This window comes from Erinaceus europaeus, chromosome 1, assembly GCF_950295315.1.
Source record: "Erinaceus europaeus chromosome 1, mEriEur2.1, whole genome shotgun sequence".
Lineage (NCBI taxonomy): Eukaryota > Metazoa > Chordata > Mammalia > Eulipotyphla > Erinaceidae > Erinaceus > Erinaceus europaeus.
In genome coordinates this window covers 81,098,615-81,119,791 of record NC_080162.1, presented here as the reverse complement: position 1 = coordinate 81,119,791, position 21,177 = coordinate 81,098,615, and the positions used below count along the sequence as shown (strand labels likewise).

General features: G+C 45.2%; 1 protein-coding gene across 3 annotated transcripts in view; it reads left to right on the top strand.

The window, feature by feature from the left end:
• TTI1 (TELO2 interacting protein 1) overlaps positions 1–21,177 on the top strand; it is a 105,542-nt gene that overhangs the window by 64,818 nt on the left and 19,547 nt on the right. Inside the window, exon 7 of one of the 3 annotated variants that reach the window (XR_009549499.1) lies at positions 4,008–4,144. The exons of 1 other annotated variant lie outside the window; for it this stretch is intronic. Coding sequence is in view for 1 of the 2 variants with exons in the window: in XM_007518473.3 (XP_007518535.1) it covers positions 4,008–4,191 (184 nt within the window). In the remaining variant the exon portion in view is untranslated. Of the gene's footprint in view, positions 1–4,007; positions 5,939–21,177 lie in introns of those variants that run through there. One more of the 3 variants, XM_007518473.3, reaches the window with a different exon arrangement.

Here is a 21,177-nt window from a genome sequence, read left to right as displayed (position 1 = left end):
GGAAGGGGGGTGCTTTTTAGAATCTTCAGCTTTCAACTCTTCACTCTCTGGGGCCCCTCTCCCCAGCTCAGGGTAGGCAGGAACTAGCACCAGAATAAGGTGGGACCAAAGTTTAGAGGAAATATGGATGGCAGAGACCTCAGACAAGACCTCCTGGCTTCCAGCCTCATCTCCCAGGGGCTTACATCAAGGGTCCAGGCTGAGAATCTGTCGGAATTGAAAGTCCTCAGGCTGCGTGCTTTTTGCCAAGCAAAAGTGCAGCTGATCCCTACAGCCACCTGGTTACATGGCACTGTGTTTGCTTTTGACTTAAGGCATGCAGAGGGTAGAGTATTGAAGTTAGCGGAGGGGGGGGGGGGAGTAGGGAGGGAATAGTTAGAACTCCCCTACCTGAGGATTGCAACCCCAGCCAAGTTCACATAAAGGAAATTATGAGTGAAACAAAAGGCAAATAGTTTGCCCTTTTCAGAAGGTCTGAGGATTTTCCTTGGCATGACAGTGGAGCTAGGGTAGGTAGTAATAATTATTCCTTAGACTCTCTCTCTCTCTCTCTCTCTTCCTCTCTCTCTCTCTGGAAGGAAGAAATGGTGTTTTCATTATTCACTTCAAAGTGTTTTCCTGCACCTCATCTCCTAGCGCCTCTAAAAATGCCTGTGAGGAGGGTGGGGCAGGTGTGATCCTCTTCCTCTGGAGAAAAGGCAACAGGCTCAGAGGCAAAAGAATATGCTTCCAGCCACACAAGCTTGCATTGCTGAATGCCATCTGGGGAGTCTGCCCCTTTAAGATGTAAGAAATTAAACCTAAGAAAAGAAGGTGAATTTTGCACTTTTTCCCCCTCCCCGTTGCTTGTCTGTTAGCATTTTATTTAAATATCTCACAGGGCAAAGAAAGTGGCTGACTTCCTTTTCCTTTCCTGCTAAGGAATACAACATCTGGATTTAGCATGCAAAAAAGAACCCAGAAAATGAGCCTTGTAACACATTCATTCCTCGTAAGTCAGAGCCAGAGGTATGACTGAATAGGGCCCTGGCACCACTTTGCTGGGTGTTGCCCAGATCAAAATATTACTTGAAACTGAGAGTGTATGCGCCATACTATAACTTGAGAAATCGTTCCAGTTCTTAAGAGGGAAAAGGGAAAAAAAAAAAAAATCAAAGGAAACCATTTGCATTCTAACAGTCTGTGGCACCAGGGAGAACTGTCAACTGCGTCACGTGTAAATAGAGATCTGCTTCTCGTTTTCAGTGTTTTTTTTTCTTCATAATTTCCCTTGCCACTCTAATTATCAAAGATATTTTTGTTTTTAAACAAAAATTGTCTCCCACGCAGGCCCCATCTCCTTTCGGCGGTGAAGTGGAAACGATGAATTAGAATATTCTAATCACTTCTCCAGCAACCACCGCTGAGGTTATAAACACAAGATTATCCTGAGTCAAGAAAACTGAAATTGTTTAGGCACAAAACAGGCCAAAAAATGTTCACAATGCCCCCTCCCAATCTGCCTTTCTTTCCACCCTAGCATATACCTATTAAACCCAGGGGGGGGGGGGGCAAAAATGAACTCACCCACTGTTGTAAAAACCCAAATCTCCTGAGGGCACAGGTTTTCCAGATCAATGAGATTTACAACCAGAATTTCGTTCCTTTTAGCGAGCACTTAAATCCCTATTTGTTTCTCTACAGTATGGGAGAGGCCCTTAGGAATGATCATCAAGAATAAAATGTGAGCATCAAATAGATAGCTGCCCCCTCTTACTAGCATAGACAGGGATCACTTGAGCTGGCTCTGGGTAGGACTAGATCTGTTTCTCCTTGAAACCCCAGCAAAACCTTGAATGAAGTACATCTTCCATTTTCAGAAATGAGGAAACCAAAGCCAGGACAAATTGAATAAATCTCCCATAGCCACATGCATGACTGGTGATATAAAAAAAATATATATATATATATACACACACACACACACACTGGGGGCTGGCGGGTGGTGGTACAGTATGTTAAGTGCACAGAGTGCATATATATTATTTTAATGAGAGGGACACAGAAACCCCAGAGCACTGCTCGGCTCTGGCTTATTGTGGTGCAGGGGATTGAACCTGGGAGCTTGGAGCCTCAGGTATGAAAGTCTTTTTGAATAACCATTGTGCTGTCTCTGCAGCCCAACTGGTGATGGTTTACTAATAATGTTACCTATTCCTTCCTAGGTGGTGAGTAGTTGACCTCTTTTAGATATTTTTTTTAAGATTTTTTTAAACTTTATTTAATCTGATAGGACAGAAATTGAGAAGGAAGGAGAACAGAGAGGGAGAGAGAAGCAGAGAGACACCTACAGCACTGCTTCACCCCATGTGAAGCTCTCCCTGCAGATCGTGGCTGGGGGCTTGAACCTGGGTCCTTGCATGTGGTAACATGTGCACTTAAACAAGTGCTCCACCACCCAGCCCCCTTTTAATTTTTTTTTAATTTTTTTATTAAATTTTATTTATTTCATATGAGAGAGACAAACCAGAGCACTATTCCAGTACATATGGAGGGTTTATTTATTTGTTTGTTAAGAGCTCAGTTCTCTCAGTCGGTGAGGCTGGTGACTGAACTTGTTTACTACTCTTCATTATCTCCCTAATACTTTTGATTCTTATTGGGTGTAAATATCCCAGAGAGGGGTGTTGTCTCCAGTCATTAGTGTGCAACATATTAAGTCACTTGACAATTTGAGGTTCTGTTTGAGCAACTATTTGTTGTGTTTTACCAACTACTCGGGATGCAGCAGTGAACTAAGCTGTGATGGTCCCTGTGTGAAGAGCTGGTTTTGTGGCCAGTAGATAAGACGTTGATAAGGGCTGGTGAGATAATTGCCTTGAAGGACATGTGCTTTGCCACAGATGCAGCCCACATTGGATCCCCCAGTACAGAATGTGAGAGCACTACACGACTGGGAGAAGCCTTGGTGTTATGGTATCTTGCTCTCTCTGTCTCTCTCTCTCTCTTTGCGTGCGTGCGTGTGTGTGTGCGTGCGTGCGTGTGTGTGTGCGTGCGTGCGTGCGTGCGTGTGTGTGAAAAATCAGTCCAGAAAGATGACGCTCCAGCAATGTCAAAGAAAGAAATTCATAAGTGTAGGAAGTGTATTGCAGAAGAGAAAAATTAGAGGCCGTTATCTAAACAAAAATGTCCTGGGAAGGCTGCCCCTCTCTGAACTTGTGCTGTGTGAGCTGGGAGGGAAGGAAAGCAGATAGAGGCACCCAGCTCAGGATTAAAAAGCCAGGCTGAACAGTTCTACTGGACGAAGTAGATTAATCTTACATCTGGACTTATCAGAAGAGCGACATGGGGCATATGACTGATGGTTCAGAATCAGAGTGTGAGCAAGTTGAAGCACAGATAAAGAGACTCCCCGTGATGGGTGTCCAGTGAGCAGGGCCCGACTGCTCTGTGGCTGCCCCGGGAGAATAACTGCATCTGATTTCCTGTGCTTGTTTCTAGACCACCAGAGCCCCGTGGCTTTTGGTGGCCAGAAAGAGTTTATTGGGGACAGGCAGCTCAGCGATGAGGACCTAGAGGCTGAAAGTGAGAGGGCTGCCCCCCAAACACCCACTCTCTGTCCTGGTACTGGTTCTGTGTTAATCAGTTTTCTTCCTTCTGAAAACTACTGCCTCCCACCCCAGAACGCAACTGTTTTTGTGAAGGGTTTTTGTTTGTTCATTTGTTTTTTTTTTTTGTTTTTTTTTTTTTTTTTTGCTAAACTCTTGTTTGGTGTCAAGTATTGTTCTTTTCAGACTAATTATTTTCTCCCGTCAGTGGATATGCAACTGTTTACCTCTCTCTGTGTTAGACTTTGGGACCATCCCAGTAGCCCTGTCTTCTGAACTAAAGTGGGTCTGTTCTGTTAGTCAAAGTGATCTGATTTTATCATCAGTTTCTTCTCCATCCAACCATCTGGGTAGAACCTGGCAGCTCTCCCCCAACTCCTACCCCCAGCCCCAGCTTCACTCCCTCCTGTCTCTCCACAGTGTTTTCCTCCACCTGATGAAGGTCGACCCAGACTCCACGTGGTTCCTCCTGAACGAGCTTTACTGCCCAGAGCAGCTCACACCTCCCCACCCCAGCCTCCACCAAGTGCAGCTGCGGGGGGCGATGGGACAGCAGAACCCATACAAGGCCAACGTTCTTTGTCTGCTCCAGGAGCTGCCGTGACCCTACCACACCTGGGAGTGGATGTGGGGTCCCCTACCCTGGCCAGAGGTGGCTGGCAGCAGCTGCAGCGAAGACGGTGAAGGTGGATCAGCGAAGACGGTGAAGGTGGATCAGACAGCTTATAAAATTTATAAAATGATCGATCACACAACTGCTTAGAAATTGGATTGAAGGACAGCAGCTGACTATTATTTATACCTCATACCTGGTGTTTTCAAATGATATTATCTGGTAGCTCTAAGGGCTTAACTCTCTGGATTGTCATCTTCACTGCCCCAGCTGCCTCAGAGGCCACACCTGCAAGCACACCTGGGAAAGCAAAGATATATGGACCAGAGGCCTGTATTGCATACTCTGTGACACCCCCCCCCACATGTCAGAGACTCCTATGGTTGTGTCACACCATAGGAGTCTTTAGAACACAGCCCTGTGTCACTGAGACACCCCTCCTCCCAATGAGATGGAGCTAATTCCTTGCATATAACCTGTTCTTTGGAAGAAAATGAAATAAAAGTACTGATTGGGTGAAAAGTACAACCAGGAACTCATTTTGAAGTTTGCTTTTTATGTTGCAGGGTTTTTTGTTTGTTTGTTTGTTTGTTTCTTCCCCCCAGATGTGTTTGGGTTCTGGAATGAGTAATACAGAACCACAGTCTAAAATCCAAGCAGTGCATAACAGAAACTGAACAATCAGTCTCCCAATTCCAGTTGCCCAGACATCTGGTTGTCCTCCCCAAAGGCAAACATTCATGACAACGTTTGAATACCTTTTAAGTAGGAGATTAATTTTTCAAACTTTCATAATGGGAAACAATAAAGCAAAGCCCCAAGGACCTGCTGCGCCGGACTCCAGCACATGGCTAAACTCACCTTGCTCACTGCCCTTGTTATTTCCCTCCACTCCCACAACCAGCCTCTAGAGCTCTGAACAACCTGAGCGCTGTAGCCCACTAGGTAGGGGAATCCAGCTCTGACACCACATGGGAGCTGCTTTGGCAACTGTGATGTCTTCCGTCTACCTGTCTCTGCCTGGGTTTAAAAAAAAAAAAAATGACCTGAGGGGCCTGGGCGGTAGCGCACCAGGTTAAGCGCACATAATGCAAAGCAAGGATCTGGTCTGAGCCCCCTGCTCCCCACTTACAGGGGGTAGCTTCACAAGTGGTGAAGCAAGTCTGCAGGTGTCTTTCTCTCCCCCTCTGTCTTCCTCTCCTCTCTCAGTTTCTCTCTGTCCTATACAACAGCAATCACAGCAACAACAATAGAAAAAGGATGGCCACCAGGAGCACTGGGTTCATAGTGTAGCCACTGAGTCCCAGCGATAACCCTGGAGGCAAAAAAAAAAAAAAAAAAAAAAGACCCAAAGCAGTGAAATTGTGCCCCAGTTCCACACGCATACAAATACAACCACAATAGCATCTTCACACCAAAAAGAAATAACAGTGGTTTTTAAATACTGCTTTTAGTCATTGTTTAAATCCCCCTGATGTTTGAATTAGGACCCAAATAAGGTATGCATATTGCTGTTCTCAAATCATCCTTTAGTAAGCTTCTTTAATATATAAGTGGCCCTCCTACCCCTCTTGTTTTCTTTGTAAATTTTTTTTGTTGAGGAATCAAGGTCATTTAACTTCTGGTGGTTCTCAGAGTGGATATGCTGATTACATCCCTGTGGGGGCCATTTCATGACCTTTACTGTCATCTGTATTTCCTCTAAGTTGGGAGACAGAATAAAGAGATCTGAACAGGCTTGATTTTTGTCAGTTCTTTTTCAGAGATTAAGGAATCACTTACTATGTTGGAAAGCACTTGTGTCTGATCTCTTCTTGGGAGCTAGGCATCTGTCCATGATCCTTGCATGAGTCTACTCATCCATGGGGATTGTGGAGCCATGCTGTCCCAGTCCCACCATACCAGTTCACTTCAGCCACAGTGTTAGTGGAAAGGAAACCTTCCCTTCATCAACCATGTGGTAACGTTGGTGGTGTTTGTATAGAAAAGACTGGATAAATGCTTGATTTTTCTAACAGGGATTTCAAACACAGAGATTATGTATTTAGGTATACACACTTACATGTGCTGAAGGACTCCAGGAAAGATGTCTGCTCCCTCACCAGCTGTGTGCATAACTCCTCCAGGGGCAAAGATAATCCCCAGAGGGTGGGTGGCATTGGAGCAAGGGTCCCAGCCAGTTCCAAAGAAGCCCCAGCCCTTTACTTTTAAGTTCTGCCTTACCATTTTACCATTATTGGGATACACCAGCATGGATCTTGGTGGCAGCAGCTGGGGTGGAGGAGACAGCATAATTGTTATGCAGAGACTCATTCCTGAGGTTCAAAGTCCCAGATTCAATCCCTTGCACTATAAGCCAGAGCTGAGCAGTGCTCTGGTTGAAGAAGGGGAAAAAGGGAGAGGATAGGGAGAATGGTGGCAACAGCCTGACTCCTAATTTAGCCGTGTCAGTGAGTCATGAGGGGCCCTCCTTTGGCAATTCTGAAATTCTGGGTTAATTTCCTTTGGAGGTGGGAGTGTTCCAGGGTCAAGAAGTTGGTCTCCAGTCTCTTAGAGAAGCCTTAATAGTCTACTGAGCAGCAAGAGAAAGCAGGTTCCCAGGTTCAGTGAAGCGTTAACAGTTCTTAGGGAAGCCCTGATGGACTTCCCAGCACCATGTCTGTCACAGTGGTCGCCACAGAAGAATCAGCAGAACTCTGTGAGCCAGGCAAGATGGTTTCTATTCACAGTGAAGAAAGCAAGAGAGAGGCACACTTGTGCAGGACACCACAGACAGTGGCCCTGGCATCCCAGCACCAAGTGCTTTCATAGTCTGTTGGCGGACCTCAATGGGAGCAGGTCATCATGCCCTTCTGTTATTGGTCCCTGCAGATGGTCATCAGCGATTGGTCCTTCCAAGATGGCTCACTTGCATATGTCATAGTCCACTACACAATAGTTGGTTTTTGTCCTGAACAGTGTGTGGACATCCTGTTTAGGAGAACCTTCTCCTAGGGCCTAGGAAGACCCTAACCTGCCCCAAGCAGGGGGGATGCCCTCTAAATGAAGGAGTTGTACAAGCATTCACAGCACTGTTACTAATTCTGTTTGGGACAAAGAGATGGGCTGGTTCAATCTCTAGGTCTTGACTAATGAGATGGTTTGAGAGGTGGTGTGACTTGGTCATTACTCCCCCCTCTCTTCCACCAAGATGAAAGCAGGCAGGATGCAGTAGACAGTAATGGTCTACCGGAGGATGGACACACACACACACACACACATTTCCTGAGCCCCTGATGAGCCTTGGGCACTGGGGGTGCTCACTGATCATCTGTGTAGAGGAGTTGCCACAGTGTTCCAAAAGTCCATCTCTTCCTTAAAGAGTTAAGACATCCTGTGTGTTGCTTTCAGAGTGTTGCACTTGATTGGGGAGCATGACTAATTAGAGTGTCTCTCCAGTTATTATTATATTCAGACAACTTTAATTTTGAACTGTCCAACTTACTCAATCTAGTTCTTATTAATGTAGGCTTCACAAAGTGATTTTCTTCAACCATGTTAAAACTTGCTGGTGCAGTGAGAGGTTCTTTTTTCATTCCAGATGCCCCAGCATTCTCCCAACTAGAATTTTGGGTGGACAGATATTGAAAGGCCTTGAGTTTTGGGTGGAGATGTAGAAGCTCTGATCTGGAGATAGTGAAAGGCTCCAAGAAGCTTCTAGGAAGTGTTAGAGCCAAGTCTGGGAAATGCTGTAATGAGCTAACTGCCAGGGGCTGGTGGTGCACCCAGTTAAGTGCACATAATACTATGCAGAAGGATCAGCATAAGGACCTGGGTTTGAGCCCCTGCCTCCCAACTGCAGCAGGGACACTTCATGAGCGGTGAAACAGGTCTTCAGGTGTCTATCTTTCTCCTCTATATCCCCCTTCCCCTCTTAATTTGCTCTCTGCCCAATTGAATAAAATTGGGGTGGGGGGAGAGAAAGAAATGGCTACCACGAGCCGTGGATTCGTAGTGCAGGCACCAAGCCCCAGCGATAACCCTGGAGGCAAAAAAAAAAAAAAAAAAAGCCAGCTGCCTGAGGTTCTCAGGAACTACAATACTGTGTGAAGAGCATAGCATGGGCAATCTAGATTCTTCAGAGCTGAGATTGATTCTGATTCTACCCATTAGTACCTGTGGAACCTTGAGTGCATCCCTACTTCACATGTCCATCGCTACCTCTGTCTCTTTGGGTTTCTGTATTGGAAGGAATAGATGCTGATGAATTTATGGTGCTTAGCATAGTGCCTGGGCTTCCAGTGGCTTGCATCTCTTTTCATCCTTCCGACCCCATTGCTGATGGATGGCTCTGTGCAGGATACAGCCCATACTCCCCTGAGAAGTATATGGATAAATCGTGGAATGAGTCACTCAGGAACCAAAGGGGCCACAGTAAAATCTTGGTAGGGCAAGTGGACTTTTGGAAAACAGAGGGAAAAAAAGGGCTGCCGAGACAGAAAATAACATGCCCAAACATGCCATGCATGTGGACACACCTGCCAAAATCGGCACTCACCCACAATGCCTTCTTTTGCCTGTGACAGGAGACCCAACTCAAACTGGCTTGAGTAAAAAGAACTGTATTGGCTCACATAACCAAAAGGCCCAGCTGGCTTGGGGGTCCCACAACTCATTGCTTGTCTTGATTTCTGCTTTCCCCTGGGTAGCCTTCTTTGTCCAGCAGCTTCTCTATAAAGTGTCAGAGATAAGCCATCATAGTGCCAGACCGAGCTCTGTCGGTTTACCAAACCTAGGAGACTGCACAGCTCCTCTACACAGCTTCAGCCTGGGATGCACTCTGCTCAGCCCTTCCTTCACCCCACCCCACGCCAAACACTGTAGGCCTCTGAGCAGGTGTCCGCAGTGTTCTCTGTAAAGGGACAGGTGGTAAATAATTGGGGTTTGCAGGCCATAAAGACTGTGTGGTATTCTTTCCTATGGTATTTTTGCAACTTTTACAAAATAAAAAAACTCCCAGACATTAAAAAAAAAAAGTCAGGGGGCTGGGTGATGGCACACCTGGTTAAGCACATGTATTACAATGCTCAAGGACCTGGGTTTGAGCCCCTGGTCCCCACCTGCAGGGGGAAAGCTTTACGAGTGGTGAAGCAGGGCTGCAGGTATCTCTCTGTCTCTCTCCCTCTCTATCACCCCCTTCCCTCTTGATTTCTGGCTGTCTCTATCCAATAAAAAATAAAGATAATTAAAAAAAATAGTCAAGAGGGCAAGAGTAGATAGCATAATGGTTATACAAAGAGACTCTCATGCCTGAGGCTCCAAAATCCCAGGTTCAGTCCCCTGCACCACCATAAGCCAGAACTGAGCAGTGCTCTGATAAAAAAAAAAAAAAAAAAAAAACCAAAATTGTTGCCAGTGGACCTTAGCTTACTGATCTCTGACCTCCAGCATCCTCATGGGTAGACCTAAAGCTCGGGTTGCCAGGTCAGCTCAGCTAAACCATTTGGAGGGAGAGTTGGGGTGGAATGGTTCCCCCTCTCCAAAGGAAGCAGGAAAAGAGATGTGCAGTGGGGGGGGGGGCAAAAATGGCCAAAGCCCACCACCCGTATCTATAGCCAGTGACATGGGTCACGTGAAGTGGGGGCAAGGTGTCAGGAGTTTGTGATCATTGAGGCCACGTTCATGGAGGGTTCTGAATGGCAGCCTGGGGATTGCACCCAAAGAGATGGAGAAGTAGCCTGGGAAGGTTTCTTGAGCAGGAGCATAATATATCGAAAGCAGCATTTTAGGAATATTCATCTCCTGGCAGCGTGCAGGAGCAATTGGAAGAGAGACTGGTGCTGAAATTGTGTTGCTGAAAGTCCCAGGATGGGAAAATGTACCTCTTCCATCAACCCCAAACTGTTTGACATGCCGTGGTTCATAGGCAACTTGAGGCACATAAATATGTACTTTAAAGTTTAAAAGCAAGAAGTGAGATGAATGGAGGCTCTGATGAGGCTTCTTCCTCCAGCTTGTTCCAGGGAGTTGAGGAGCCCGAGAAATGATTTTCTACAGCTCCAGCTGTGATGAACAGTGCGGGGGTCCTTCTCCCTTTGTGTGACTTCCCCCAGTCTCCAAGTCGTCAACGGGCTTGATTGGAAGCAAAGTGCCCCTATTGCCTTTCCTCCAGAGTAAGGAATCGAGGCCAAGTTTCAGAAAATAATTCTGAGTGATGGCTGACTCTGCCGAAGCACTGATTGCTTTATAAATGGCAGCATTCTTCCCCCGGCAGCCCCTGCCCCTGCTACCACTGAAGTTTGGAGGCAGCAGCTTTTCAAATTACGCTTGAAAAGCAGCCTGATTTCCCTCGGGAATCATCTCCTAGATTAGGAGCTGCTCTACCTTTTCCGACAGTTTTTCCCAGAGCACAAAGCCTGTCTGCAAAGGGCAAGAGGGAACAGTGTTGTCCTCCCTCCAAAGCCTGCAGCACAAGCCACTTAGGAGAATGTCTCCCATCTGCAGCATGAAGGGGTTAAAAAGCCCTGTCGAGTAGCTGCCTCCACCAGCCCCTTCCTTTTCCCTCCTTATATAATTTGCCATTCTTTCTGCACAATAGCTCCCAGGTCTCAACCTCCTCTCTCAATCAGTACCCTCACGTCCTTGGCTTCCTCCCACACAGGCAGGCTCAGAAGTAAGGAAAGCGCCTTTCAGAATCTCGGAAGCCTTTCCAAGGGGAAAGAGAGTGGGGGTGGGGGAGGCGGGGAGACATCGTGGAGTAGAGTCAAAAGTTTCTTCAAGAGATAAAACAGGCTGTGTTCCCCCAAGACAGCAGACCTCGAGGCATTCCACACACACCCTTACCCCACCTTCCTGTCCTTCCTCACCTCTGGGGCCCCACAGACTGCCAGGACACAGTTCACAGGTGACCAGGGACACTGTCACCCCTAACCCCAGACTCAGTTTCCCTATCTGTTAGAAGCTAAAGGGTGTGAACCTCTCAGTCTCCAGGCATTGTTCCACCTGCCAAAGCAGCTTTGATTTGGTGAGAAAGTGAGGAAATAGGTACATAGTTGGCACAAGCTCTTTGGAAGTCAATTTAACAGTGTCTACCAACTTTCAGATGTGGCAGTTCTGCCCCTTGGAAGGTGACAACGTGAGCACAGAGTTGCACCCGCATAGGCTATTCACTACAACAGGGCTCTTAACTCACAAAGAGTGAGTGTCCAGTATATGTGGCAGGTGCTATACCTAAATGTTTTACATCAGTGTCTCAAGAGGTAGGAAGCAAAAGACAGAAGTGACATCATTGTAGAACTTAAACACGCAACTGGAGGAGACTGAAACACAGAAGTCCACACCACACACACACACACACACACACACACACACCAGAAATTCTGCTGAACTACAGTGAGGAATGATACATGCAGAGTCAAAATGTTACAGTAAACTATTTCCTGAAAGTAAATATAGAGGCAGCGGCCTGGCAGTGATACCCAGTTGAGCGTACATGTTACCATGCACAAGCACCCGGGTTCAAGCCCCCAGTGCTCACCAGCAAGAAGCAGTGCTGCTGGCATCTCTATCTCCTTCTAACCCCCTCTACTTCTATCCAATAGATATATATTTTTTTATTAAGTATAGATGAGAGAGAGAGAGAGAAGGGGCTAGGGAGGCCGGTGGAGTGGTTAAATAAGCGTTCTGCATAACACGATGCCATGAAGCATTTGAGAAGAATAAAACAGCATTTGCTGTCAGAGTTTAGAATGCACCATACCCTTTGACTCAGCAATCCTGCTTTTACGAATGTCCTGTCTGTGTGCAAAGATGATGAACAAAGTGCTCATTGAAGGATTGTTTGCATTCATAAAAGAATGGAAACAACCTACAAGTCCATCCAGAGAGTCTTGGCTAAATTAAGGGCCTTGCTCGTGTGTAAGTGGACCACGTAGCTTTAAAAACAACCAGCCAGTTCTCTGTATATGCATTCAAGACACAATATGAAAGGAAAAGGCGGGCAGAACAATGCTGCTATTTGGGGGGGGGGGACACTTTATCTGTGGAATTTTTCTTGCAGAACACCCAAGTGGCAGCCTCTAGGAAGAGTAGCAGGGTCTTCACGATATACCTTCACACTCTTCACATTGCAGTCTCTAAGCATTATGCCACTTCCCAAAAGATTTTTGATTTAATGGTAAAGTCTTGGCAAGTAGATGGGGAAATAGGTATGCAGTTGGTAAGAGTGTGACTTATTCACTCTCAAGATTTTTATTATTAAAAGAGAAAGTGGGAGTTGGGTGGTAGGGCGGTGGGTTAAGCGCAGGTGGTGCAAAGCACTAGGACTGGCATAAGGATCCTGGTTCGAGCCCCTGGCTCCCCACCTGCAGGGAAGTCGCTTCACATGCAGTGAAGCAGGTCTGCAGATGTCTATCTTTCCCCCTCTCTGTCTTCCCCTCCTTTCTCCATTTGTCTCTGTCCTATCCAACAACAATGACATCAATAACAACAACAATAAAACAACAAGGACAACAAAAGGGAATAAATAAATATTAAAAAGAGAGAGAGAAAGCTATTCCGGTAAACTCACATTTTGGTGTTAGGAGCCTGATATCACATAGGAACCCTCACCTGTGCTTTGTGTTCTCAAGGGGAACAAGGATAGGGGGCTAGGTGTGTGTGGGGGTGCATTGTTTAATCCAAGTAAGCAAAGGAACAAAGAGAAATAGCTCAGCTGATAGAATACGGGACTAGTGTGTCTGAGACTCTCAGTGCCATATGTGTTGGAATGGTGCTCTGGCTTCTCCCTCCTCCTCCTCCTCTTCCTCCTCCTTTCCCCACTTATAGGGAATAAATAACAAAATTTATAAAAAATAAGGAAATTTTTTTTTGTTTTTTTGGAGAGGCTGCCCTTAAGGGGCTGTGTTGTACACACAGCAGGCAGCCCCCTATGGCCCCTGTATTCATGCAGGAAGATCATTTCCCATTCATGCCTTAGGTTACAGCTCAAGGAGATGTAGGCTGAACCTCAGAGACATTCCTGACTGCCCAGGAAGTCACTACTCAGGGCTCCCATTCAATGCTCTCAAGCCATTGTTGTCTGCCCCAGCCCCAGCCCCAGCCCTAGACAGCTCTGTCTGTTGCCCCTCCCCACAGCCTCCTCATCCTGCTCCCATGCATGAATTGCAGCCTTTACATTTTCAGCATCTTGGACATTGAACCTTCCTCTTATTACTCCTATGGCTGAGCTCTCCAGAGATGGGCACAAAAAGGGCAAAGGCAGAATTTGAACCTGAGACCTCTAAGTTACTAACTAAAAAGATCCCAAAGAAAACCAGACAGTGGTCAAATTTCTGGGAGCGTGGGAGCTGTTGTTAGCAGGTTCATTTGCAGATTAGACCTAATTAATGGAGGCTCTCCGGAAGAATAACACCAAGGTGGCAGCTGCCCCTCCTGACAGCACAGCTCCCTTGAGTCCACACACATAGCCATGAATTTGGCTACTGCACTCACTTTACAAAGGCTGAGCTCAAATACTGAGCAGGGAATTTGTTTGTTTGATTTCCTAATTTTTACTAGATAGGACAGAGAGAGGATGGGGAAATAGAGAAGGAGAGAAAGGGGAGAGGGAGAGGGAGAGAGAGAGAGAGAGAGAGAGAGAGAGACCTGCTTCACCACTTGTGAAGTGACACCCAGGGCGTTTTCTAAGCCACCCCCACCCCAGAGAACTAGGGTCCTCTCCCAGAGTATTTCCAGACTGTGAGCACCTGCTCTCTGCTGACTTCTGGGAAGTCTGTGCAAAAAAGGGGGTTCAGTCCTTGAATCTGCACTTCAGAGTGGGAGGCCAGCCTTCCCCAGAAACATTTTCATTTACTAATGGATTTAGTGAATACAAGAACTTCCTGCGTTAAACAAACAAGTGATTAGCATTGACTATAGACACAAACGGATCCTAATGAATTGCTAATTAGCCTCCTCCTCCTCCTCTTCCTCAGACTCCTCCTCCTCATGGGATCTTTAGCTGGTTTATTCTCTCTCTGGATTCTGGGAATTTTAGTCAGTCTGACTGGAGTTCATTCATTCATTCATTCTCAACATATATTTCTTTTTTCTAATTTTTAAAATTCTTGTTAGTGATTTAATAATGATTAACAAGAATGTAAGATAATAATTCCATACAGTTCCCACCACCAGAGTTCCATGTCTGATCCCCTCCACTGGAAACTCCTCTATTCTTTTTTTTTTTTCAGTTTTTAAAAAAAATTATTCTAAAGGGAGTCGGGCTGTAGCGCAGCGGGTTAAGCGCAGGTGGCGCAAAGCACAAGGACCGGCATAAGGATCCCGGTTCGAACCCCGGCTCCCCACCTGCAGGGGAGTCGCTTCACAGGTGTCGAAGCAGGTCTGCAGGTGTCTTTCTCTCCTCCTCTCTGTCTTCCCCTCCTCTCTCCATTTCTCTCTGTCCTATCCAACAATGACAACAACAATAATAACTACAACAATAAAACAACAAGGGCAACAAAAGGGAATAAATAACTAAAATAAATATTTTTAAAAAATTTATTTTAAAAAGGAGACATTAACAAAACCATAGGATAAGAGGAGTACAACTCCACACAATTCCCACCATCAGATCTCCGTATCCCATCCCCTCCCCTGATAGCTTTCCTATTCTTTAACCCTCTGGGAGTATGGACCCAAGGTCATTGTGGGATGCAGAAGGTGGAAGGTTTGGCTTCTGTAATTGCTTCCTCGATGAACATGGGCATTGACTGGTCGATCCGTACTCCCAGCCTGCCTCTCTCTTTCCCTAGTGGGGTGGGGCTCTGGGGAAGTGGAGCTCCAGGACACATTGGTGGGACTGTCTGTCCAGGGAAGTCTGGTCGGCATCATGCTAGCATCTGAAACCTGGTGGCTGAAAAGAGAGTTAACATATAAAGCCAAACAAACTGTTGACCAATCATGGACCTAAAGGCTGGAATAGTGCATATAAAGAGTTGGGGGGGGTCTTCCATTTTGTAGATAGCTAGTAGGCACATTTTAGTTATATTTCAAATGGCCTGTAGCTATACTAGTTTTTTGGGTTTTTTTCTCTGAGCCTGAAATCTGATAGGCAGGTGGATCCAAGTTATTATCTGGGGAGGTGATGTCATGGCTGGAAAAGGGACAGAAAGCTGGATCAGGGAAGAGAGTAGCTCCCTAATATGGGAAAGGGGTATAAATATTGTTGACTATGAACCCCATCAATTTGATTTGGTCTGGGGCCCATATTCAGCTTAGGAGCCTATGTGACCTTTGCATCCCTGTAGTTCTGAGCTTTCATTCTGTCATGAGTAGGAACATTCTAAGCTGCCCCAATATCAACCCATCTTCCTCAGGTGTAGCATAGAGTATGTTGTCCATCCTCCGTTAGGAGGATGGAACATTCTCTACTGTTGTTGATCCAAGTTGAGGACAAGGTCCTATGGGGGCCCACAAAGGGGTCTTTTTTTGTTGTTCCTGATAGAGATGACCTGTAACAATGGAGAGAGGGATTTATTCAAGGTCTAAGCCCATCATGTTTCTTTGGGAATCTCAGGACTCCCCAAATAGGACCCCTATTGATGGGGTGGCCTTTTAGTGACTAAAGAGTCATCATTAAAGTATGGCAGTCTTTTGCCCTTATTCAGCTTTTGCAGTTCTTGCTTTGCTAAGGTTAACTGTGGAGTGAGTGAGAGAACTTGTAATAGGAAGTAGGTGAGGAAGGTATCTAAGTCTAATTAGATACTATTTCATTAAGAACTTTATACTGACTCACTGCAGACTATTGTGTACTTTTGCTTTCAGGTATATATTTTGCCCTAGTTTATGAATACATGTGAACATATGCTCTGTCTCATGGGACCTCATCTATATCTAGGTTTTGGGACTTTGTTAGGAAGTGAACCGCCTGGTATGGAATTAGAGAATACTATGAAAGGAAAGGTCTCACCCAAGCAATGCAGCTGAAGGGTTGTCATTCCACACCTGAAGTTTCTGGACACAGTCTGAAGTGAAGCATGCTGAGGTGGTACTCGTTGCGTTGATTAGATTGGGATCAGTGGATGCAATATTATTTGGTATGAATTGAGAGAAGCATGCAGGAAAGTGCGCCCTACCCTAAGGTTCCAGGACTGGGGGAAATATAGGCTCTCTAGTGGAAATGTGAGGTTCCTGCTGTCTCAGGGTTCAAGAAGACAGTAGATAGTTATTGTTATATGTTGTTTTCTCCGGGCTATGTTGTTTTCGCCGGGCTAGCTTCACCAGCGGGTAACAGATGACCAGGGACTCATGGTTGAGCTGTAGGCAGTATCTCTTTATTCATGCAGGACGCAGCACAATCTAAGACGAGCTAAGCTAAACTCAAGGTACAGTACTCTAAAACTCACAATGCTGTTTTTATATATACTTCCCAAGTAGGGTGGAAACAGGATGTGACATAGAGAGGGTGGAGAGAAAAGTGACTGGTGAAAATCAAGGTGTGACAAAGAAGGGATCAGGGTGTGACAAGGAGGGGGGGTGGAGCAAAAACATATCATGAAACAGTGAGGATTGAACCAATGCCCTGGAGGGAGGTGCTTGTTAACAGCGGTTATGTAAATAGAATGAAGTGGTTATGTAAATAGAATAGTGTTAAGCAGGGGGGATTTAAACCAAATGAAACAGAAGGGGTCTCATGCATACCAACAGTTATAATCACATTATTTGTTAATTGGGTTAACTTTGAAAAATTCCTTTGTTAGGATTTTCTGTATAATACCCAACATCACCATAATTTATGTCCTTTGACATTATTTGTATATACCTGTGCCACCGGTTGCTTCTGTTCTTCTTGGTCTAGACTTTTGAGAGAGTCAACATATCAAAGACTCAGTCTGTGCTTTAAAAAGTTTGAGACATACAATTTTCCCCTCTCATATTAATTAAATAGTGATTTATATGACTACAAATTAATAGAGTATATGTAACCACCATTCCCACCACCAAAAGACTGTCCCATCCCACCAACCACCCACCCCCGCCACCCTGGGAAGCCAAATATCCACCTTCACCCTCACCCCCAGGGTTTTTACTTTGGTGCCCTACTCTGAAACTTCCCTATTCTTTATCCCTATGAGAGTATGGACCAAAATTCTTTATGGGGTGCAGAAGGTGAGAGGTCTGGCTTCTGTAATCATTTCTCTGCAGGACATGGATGTTGGTAGGTTGATCCACATCCCCAGCCTTCAACATATATTTCTTGAGCACCTACTATGTGCCACTGTGAATAAGCAAGCAAGAGCCCTTCCTCACGATCTGATGGGGAAGACAGCATTAAGCAAGTAACCTCAGAAACATACAGTGACACACTTAATGTCATGGAGATTAACAGTTGGAGGACTTTACCTTGTCCTGGGAGGCAGTGGGTGTTTCTCAAAGAAGACTGCCTAGAAGGAAGGACATTTTTTTTTCAGCACCAGGAAATAAACCAAGGGCCTTGCACATGTGTGATACCATTAAGCAGCTTCCCTGGGTCAAATTTTTTATTCATATGCTTAGGAGATAGAGAAGCAAGGGAAAAGCAGGAGAGAGAGAGAGACCACATGACCATCCATGGAGTTTTGTTGGTGCTGTCCATGGTGCTGCCAAGTATTGAACTCAAGACCTCCTGTATGGTAAGGTGTATCCTTTACTCACTTAGTTACTTCCCAGCCCCAGGAAGGAACATTTAAAAAAAATAATAAAGTGAGACACTTCATAAATGTCCACGTTGCCCTTGCACAGGGCCCGTGATAATCTTGTTCCACTTTTAGTCTATGTGCTGTCCAACCAAGCCAAAGAAGTGGCATTTGAGCCAAGAGCTAGAGAATAAAGAGGGCTTACCTAAATTAAGGGGGAAGATGAGGAAGAACATAAAAATCTCAGACTTCCAGCATGATGTATACAAATGTTCTGTGTTGAGAGGGAACAGGGTAGCGGGGTGAGTGAGGAGAAGGAAGAGGCTGCTGGGAGAGTTGTCTGGTGGCGGGGGGGGGGGGGGGGCTGGACAGTAGCACATCTGGTTGAGCACACATGTTACAATGTTCAAGGAGCCAGGTTCAAGCCCCAGACTCCACCTACCAGGAAGGGGGGAGCTTCTTTTTTCCCTATCTCCCACTGCACTCTTGATTTCTTTCTGTTTCTACCTAAAAAATAAATAAAAATTTTAAGAGCTGATTTAAAGAGAAATTAAAATTAAAAGAGAGTTGTATAAGGGGTATTTGGAGGGAAGGAGGTTAAGAGTGTTACTCTGGGAGTCCGGCGATACTGCAGCTGGTTAAGCGCAAAGTACAAGGACCGGCATAAGGATCCCGGTTTGAGCCCCCAGTTCCCCACCTGCAGGAGAGTTGCTTCACATGCAGTGAAGCAGGTCTGCAGGTGTCTCTTTCTCTCCCCATCTCTGTCTTCCCCTCCTCTCTCCATTTCTGTCCTATCCAACAATGACAACATCAGTAGCAACAATAATAACTACAACAACAATAAAAAGACAACAAGGGCAACAAAAGGGAAAATAAATAATTTTTTTTTTTAAATAAAAATAAAATAGTGTTGCTCTTCGTGGTCCAGGAGGTGGTGCAGTAGATAAAGCATCAAATCCTCAAGCATGAGGTTCCAAATTCATTCCCTGGCAGCACAGACTGGCGTAAGGATCCCGGTTCGAGCCCCTGGCTCCCCACCTGCGGGGGGGGGGGGGTCGCTTCACAAGTGGTGAAACAGGTCTGCAGGTGTCTATCTTTCTCTCCCCTTCTCTCTCCTTCCCTCCTCTCTCCATTTCTTTCTGTCCTATCCAACAACGATGACTACAACAATAAAACAAGGGCAACAAAAGGGAATAAATAAATAAATATTTTTTTAAAGCATCTCTTTAAAGGCCTGAGAACTTTCTACAGATAAGGAAGCCCTTTTGTCTGCGCACAGGCCAGAAGCACTGGCAAGGGCAATATAACACCCTGGAAGTAATCCTCAGTCACTGACAGATGGAAGCTGATATATAAGAACTCCAGTTCCCCTGCCCTCAGCCAGATACTTTGAGGCACACACTCTACACTGGCTCCAAGAATTCCCAGTAGAACCCCTGGGTCGAGCCCAACAGCTCACTCTAGTCACTGGCCTGGAAATGCACCCTTTCCCAAAACACTCCCGTTGGTTAAGTAAGATCAGCGGGCCTAAACTCTGACCCAATCCTTATAAAAGCTGTGAATGTCTGTCACAGACAAATCTTTATTCATTGATTGATCTATTGAGCAGGTGCCCTGAGCCAAACCTGGTGCTTGTCATTGGGGACAAAGCTGTAAACAGGAAACTTAGGCCTGTCCCCTCGCAGAGCCTTCATTACCATTCCTGGCAGCTTTTATCACTCATTGATCATTCTGAAGTGTTTTTACAGTCATCTCTAGTCTAGATGGCATTGAGTTCATGCTTTAGAAATAACCATGGCCTCAACTAGCGCTCTGATACATTGCAAATGGGAATGTTAAGTAGTGCGTCCACTTTGGAAAAACAGTTCGGAACTTTCTTACAAAGTTTAACAAGTGAAACCGGGTGGTGGCGCACCTGGTTGAGCGCACATGTTACAGTGCGCAAGGTCCTAGGTTTGAGCCTCCAGTCCCCACCTGCAGGGGGAAAGCTTTGCAAGTGGTGAAGCAGTGTTGCAGGTGTCTCTGTCTCTCACCCTCTCTATCCCTCCCTTCCCTCACAATTTCTGTCTCTATCCAATAAATAAATAATTTTTAAAAATTTTAAAAAAACAAAGTTTAACTATTTCCTAGACAGCCCAGCAGCCCCACTGCTAGATGTTGAACCAAGAGAAACAAAAGCACGTCCACACAGAGACTGGTGCATCAATGTACACAGATTTATATATAATCTCCCAAGATAGAAGCAACCCAATGTTCATCAAGAGAATGGATAAATAACTTCTGATATATTCATACAGCAGAATACTATTCTGTATGAGATGGAGTGAAGTATTGTTATACATTACACAGATAAACCTCAGTATCTCTGTGCTCATTGAGAGAAGCCAAACACAAAAGAGTACACACTGCCTAATCCAATTTATATGAAATTCTAGGAAAGGCAAAACAAATCTAGAGAAAGCAGAGCAGTGGTTGGTTACCTGGGGCTGGGGCAAGGGGGGCTGGGTCAGTAGCAAAGTGACACAGTAGAGATTTAGAGGTAATGAAAATATTCTTTTCTTGATTATAGTGGTGATTATGTAGCTATATCTTTATCAAAGCTTATTGAATCATATATTTAAATTGGTACTTTTATTGGGTATAAATCATACCTTAGTAAAGCTGCTAGAAGAAAAATTAATTACACTGTCCACTAATTAGTGGGTGGAAATAACCTCGGTTTATGTGCTGCAATGACAAAGTACGTGTGTACATGTGACAAAGAATAAGAGACCTACAAAAAAAAGAAGGAAAGAGAGAGAGAGACAGAGACAAAGACAGAGACAGAGACCAGGGCCTCAAGCAAGCATAATTTCACTGAGTCAAGGCTTTTATCATGAGGAGGAGGCACCTCAGTACCAAAGATCCTCCAGGTCCTGTGACACTCAAATGTGGTGCCAGGACTCAGACCCAGGCCACATGCAAGGCATGTCCCTGAGCTCCAAAGGAAAAAAAATATATATATATATATATATATATATATATATATATATATATATATACACACATATATAGTTAATTATCTTTATTTATTGGATAGAGATAGCCAGAAATCGAAAGGAAAGTGGCTGATAGATGTAGACACAGACAACTGCAGCACTGCTTCACCACTGGCAAAGCTTTCCCCCTGCAGGTGGGGACCACAGGCTTGTACCCCAGGTCCTTGCACATTATAACACGTGTGTTCAACCAGGTGCACCACCACCCAACCCAGAAAAAAATATTTTAAATAAATGATGTTGCAAAGCCATAGTGAGAAATAGGATACAAGTTTTCTTTGGAAGAAAACAGAAAGCAAAAAGAAGTA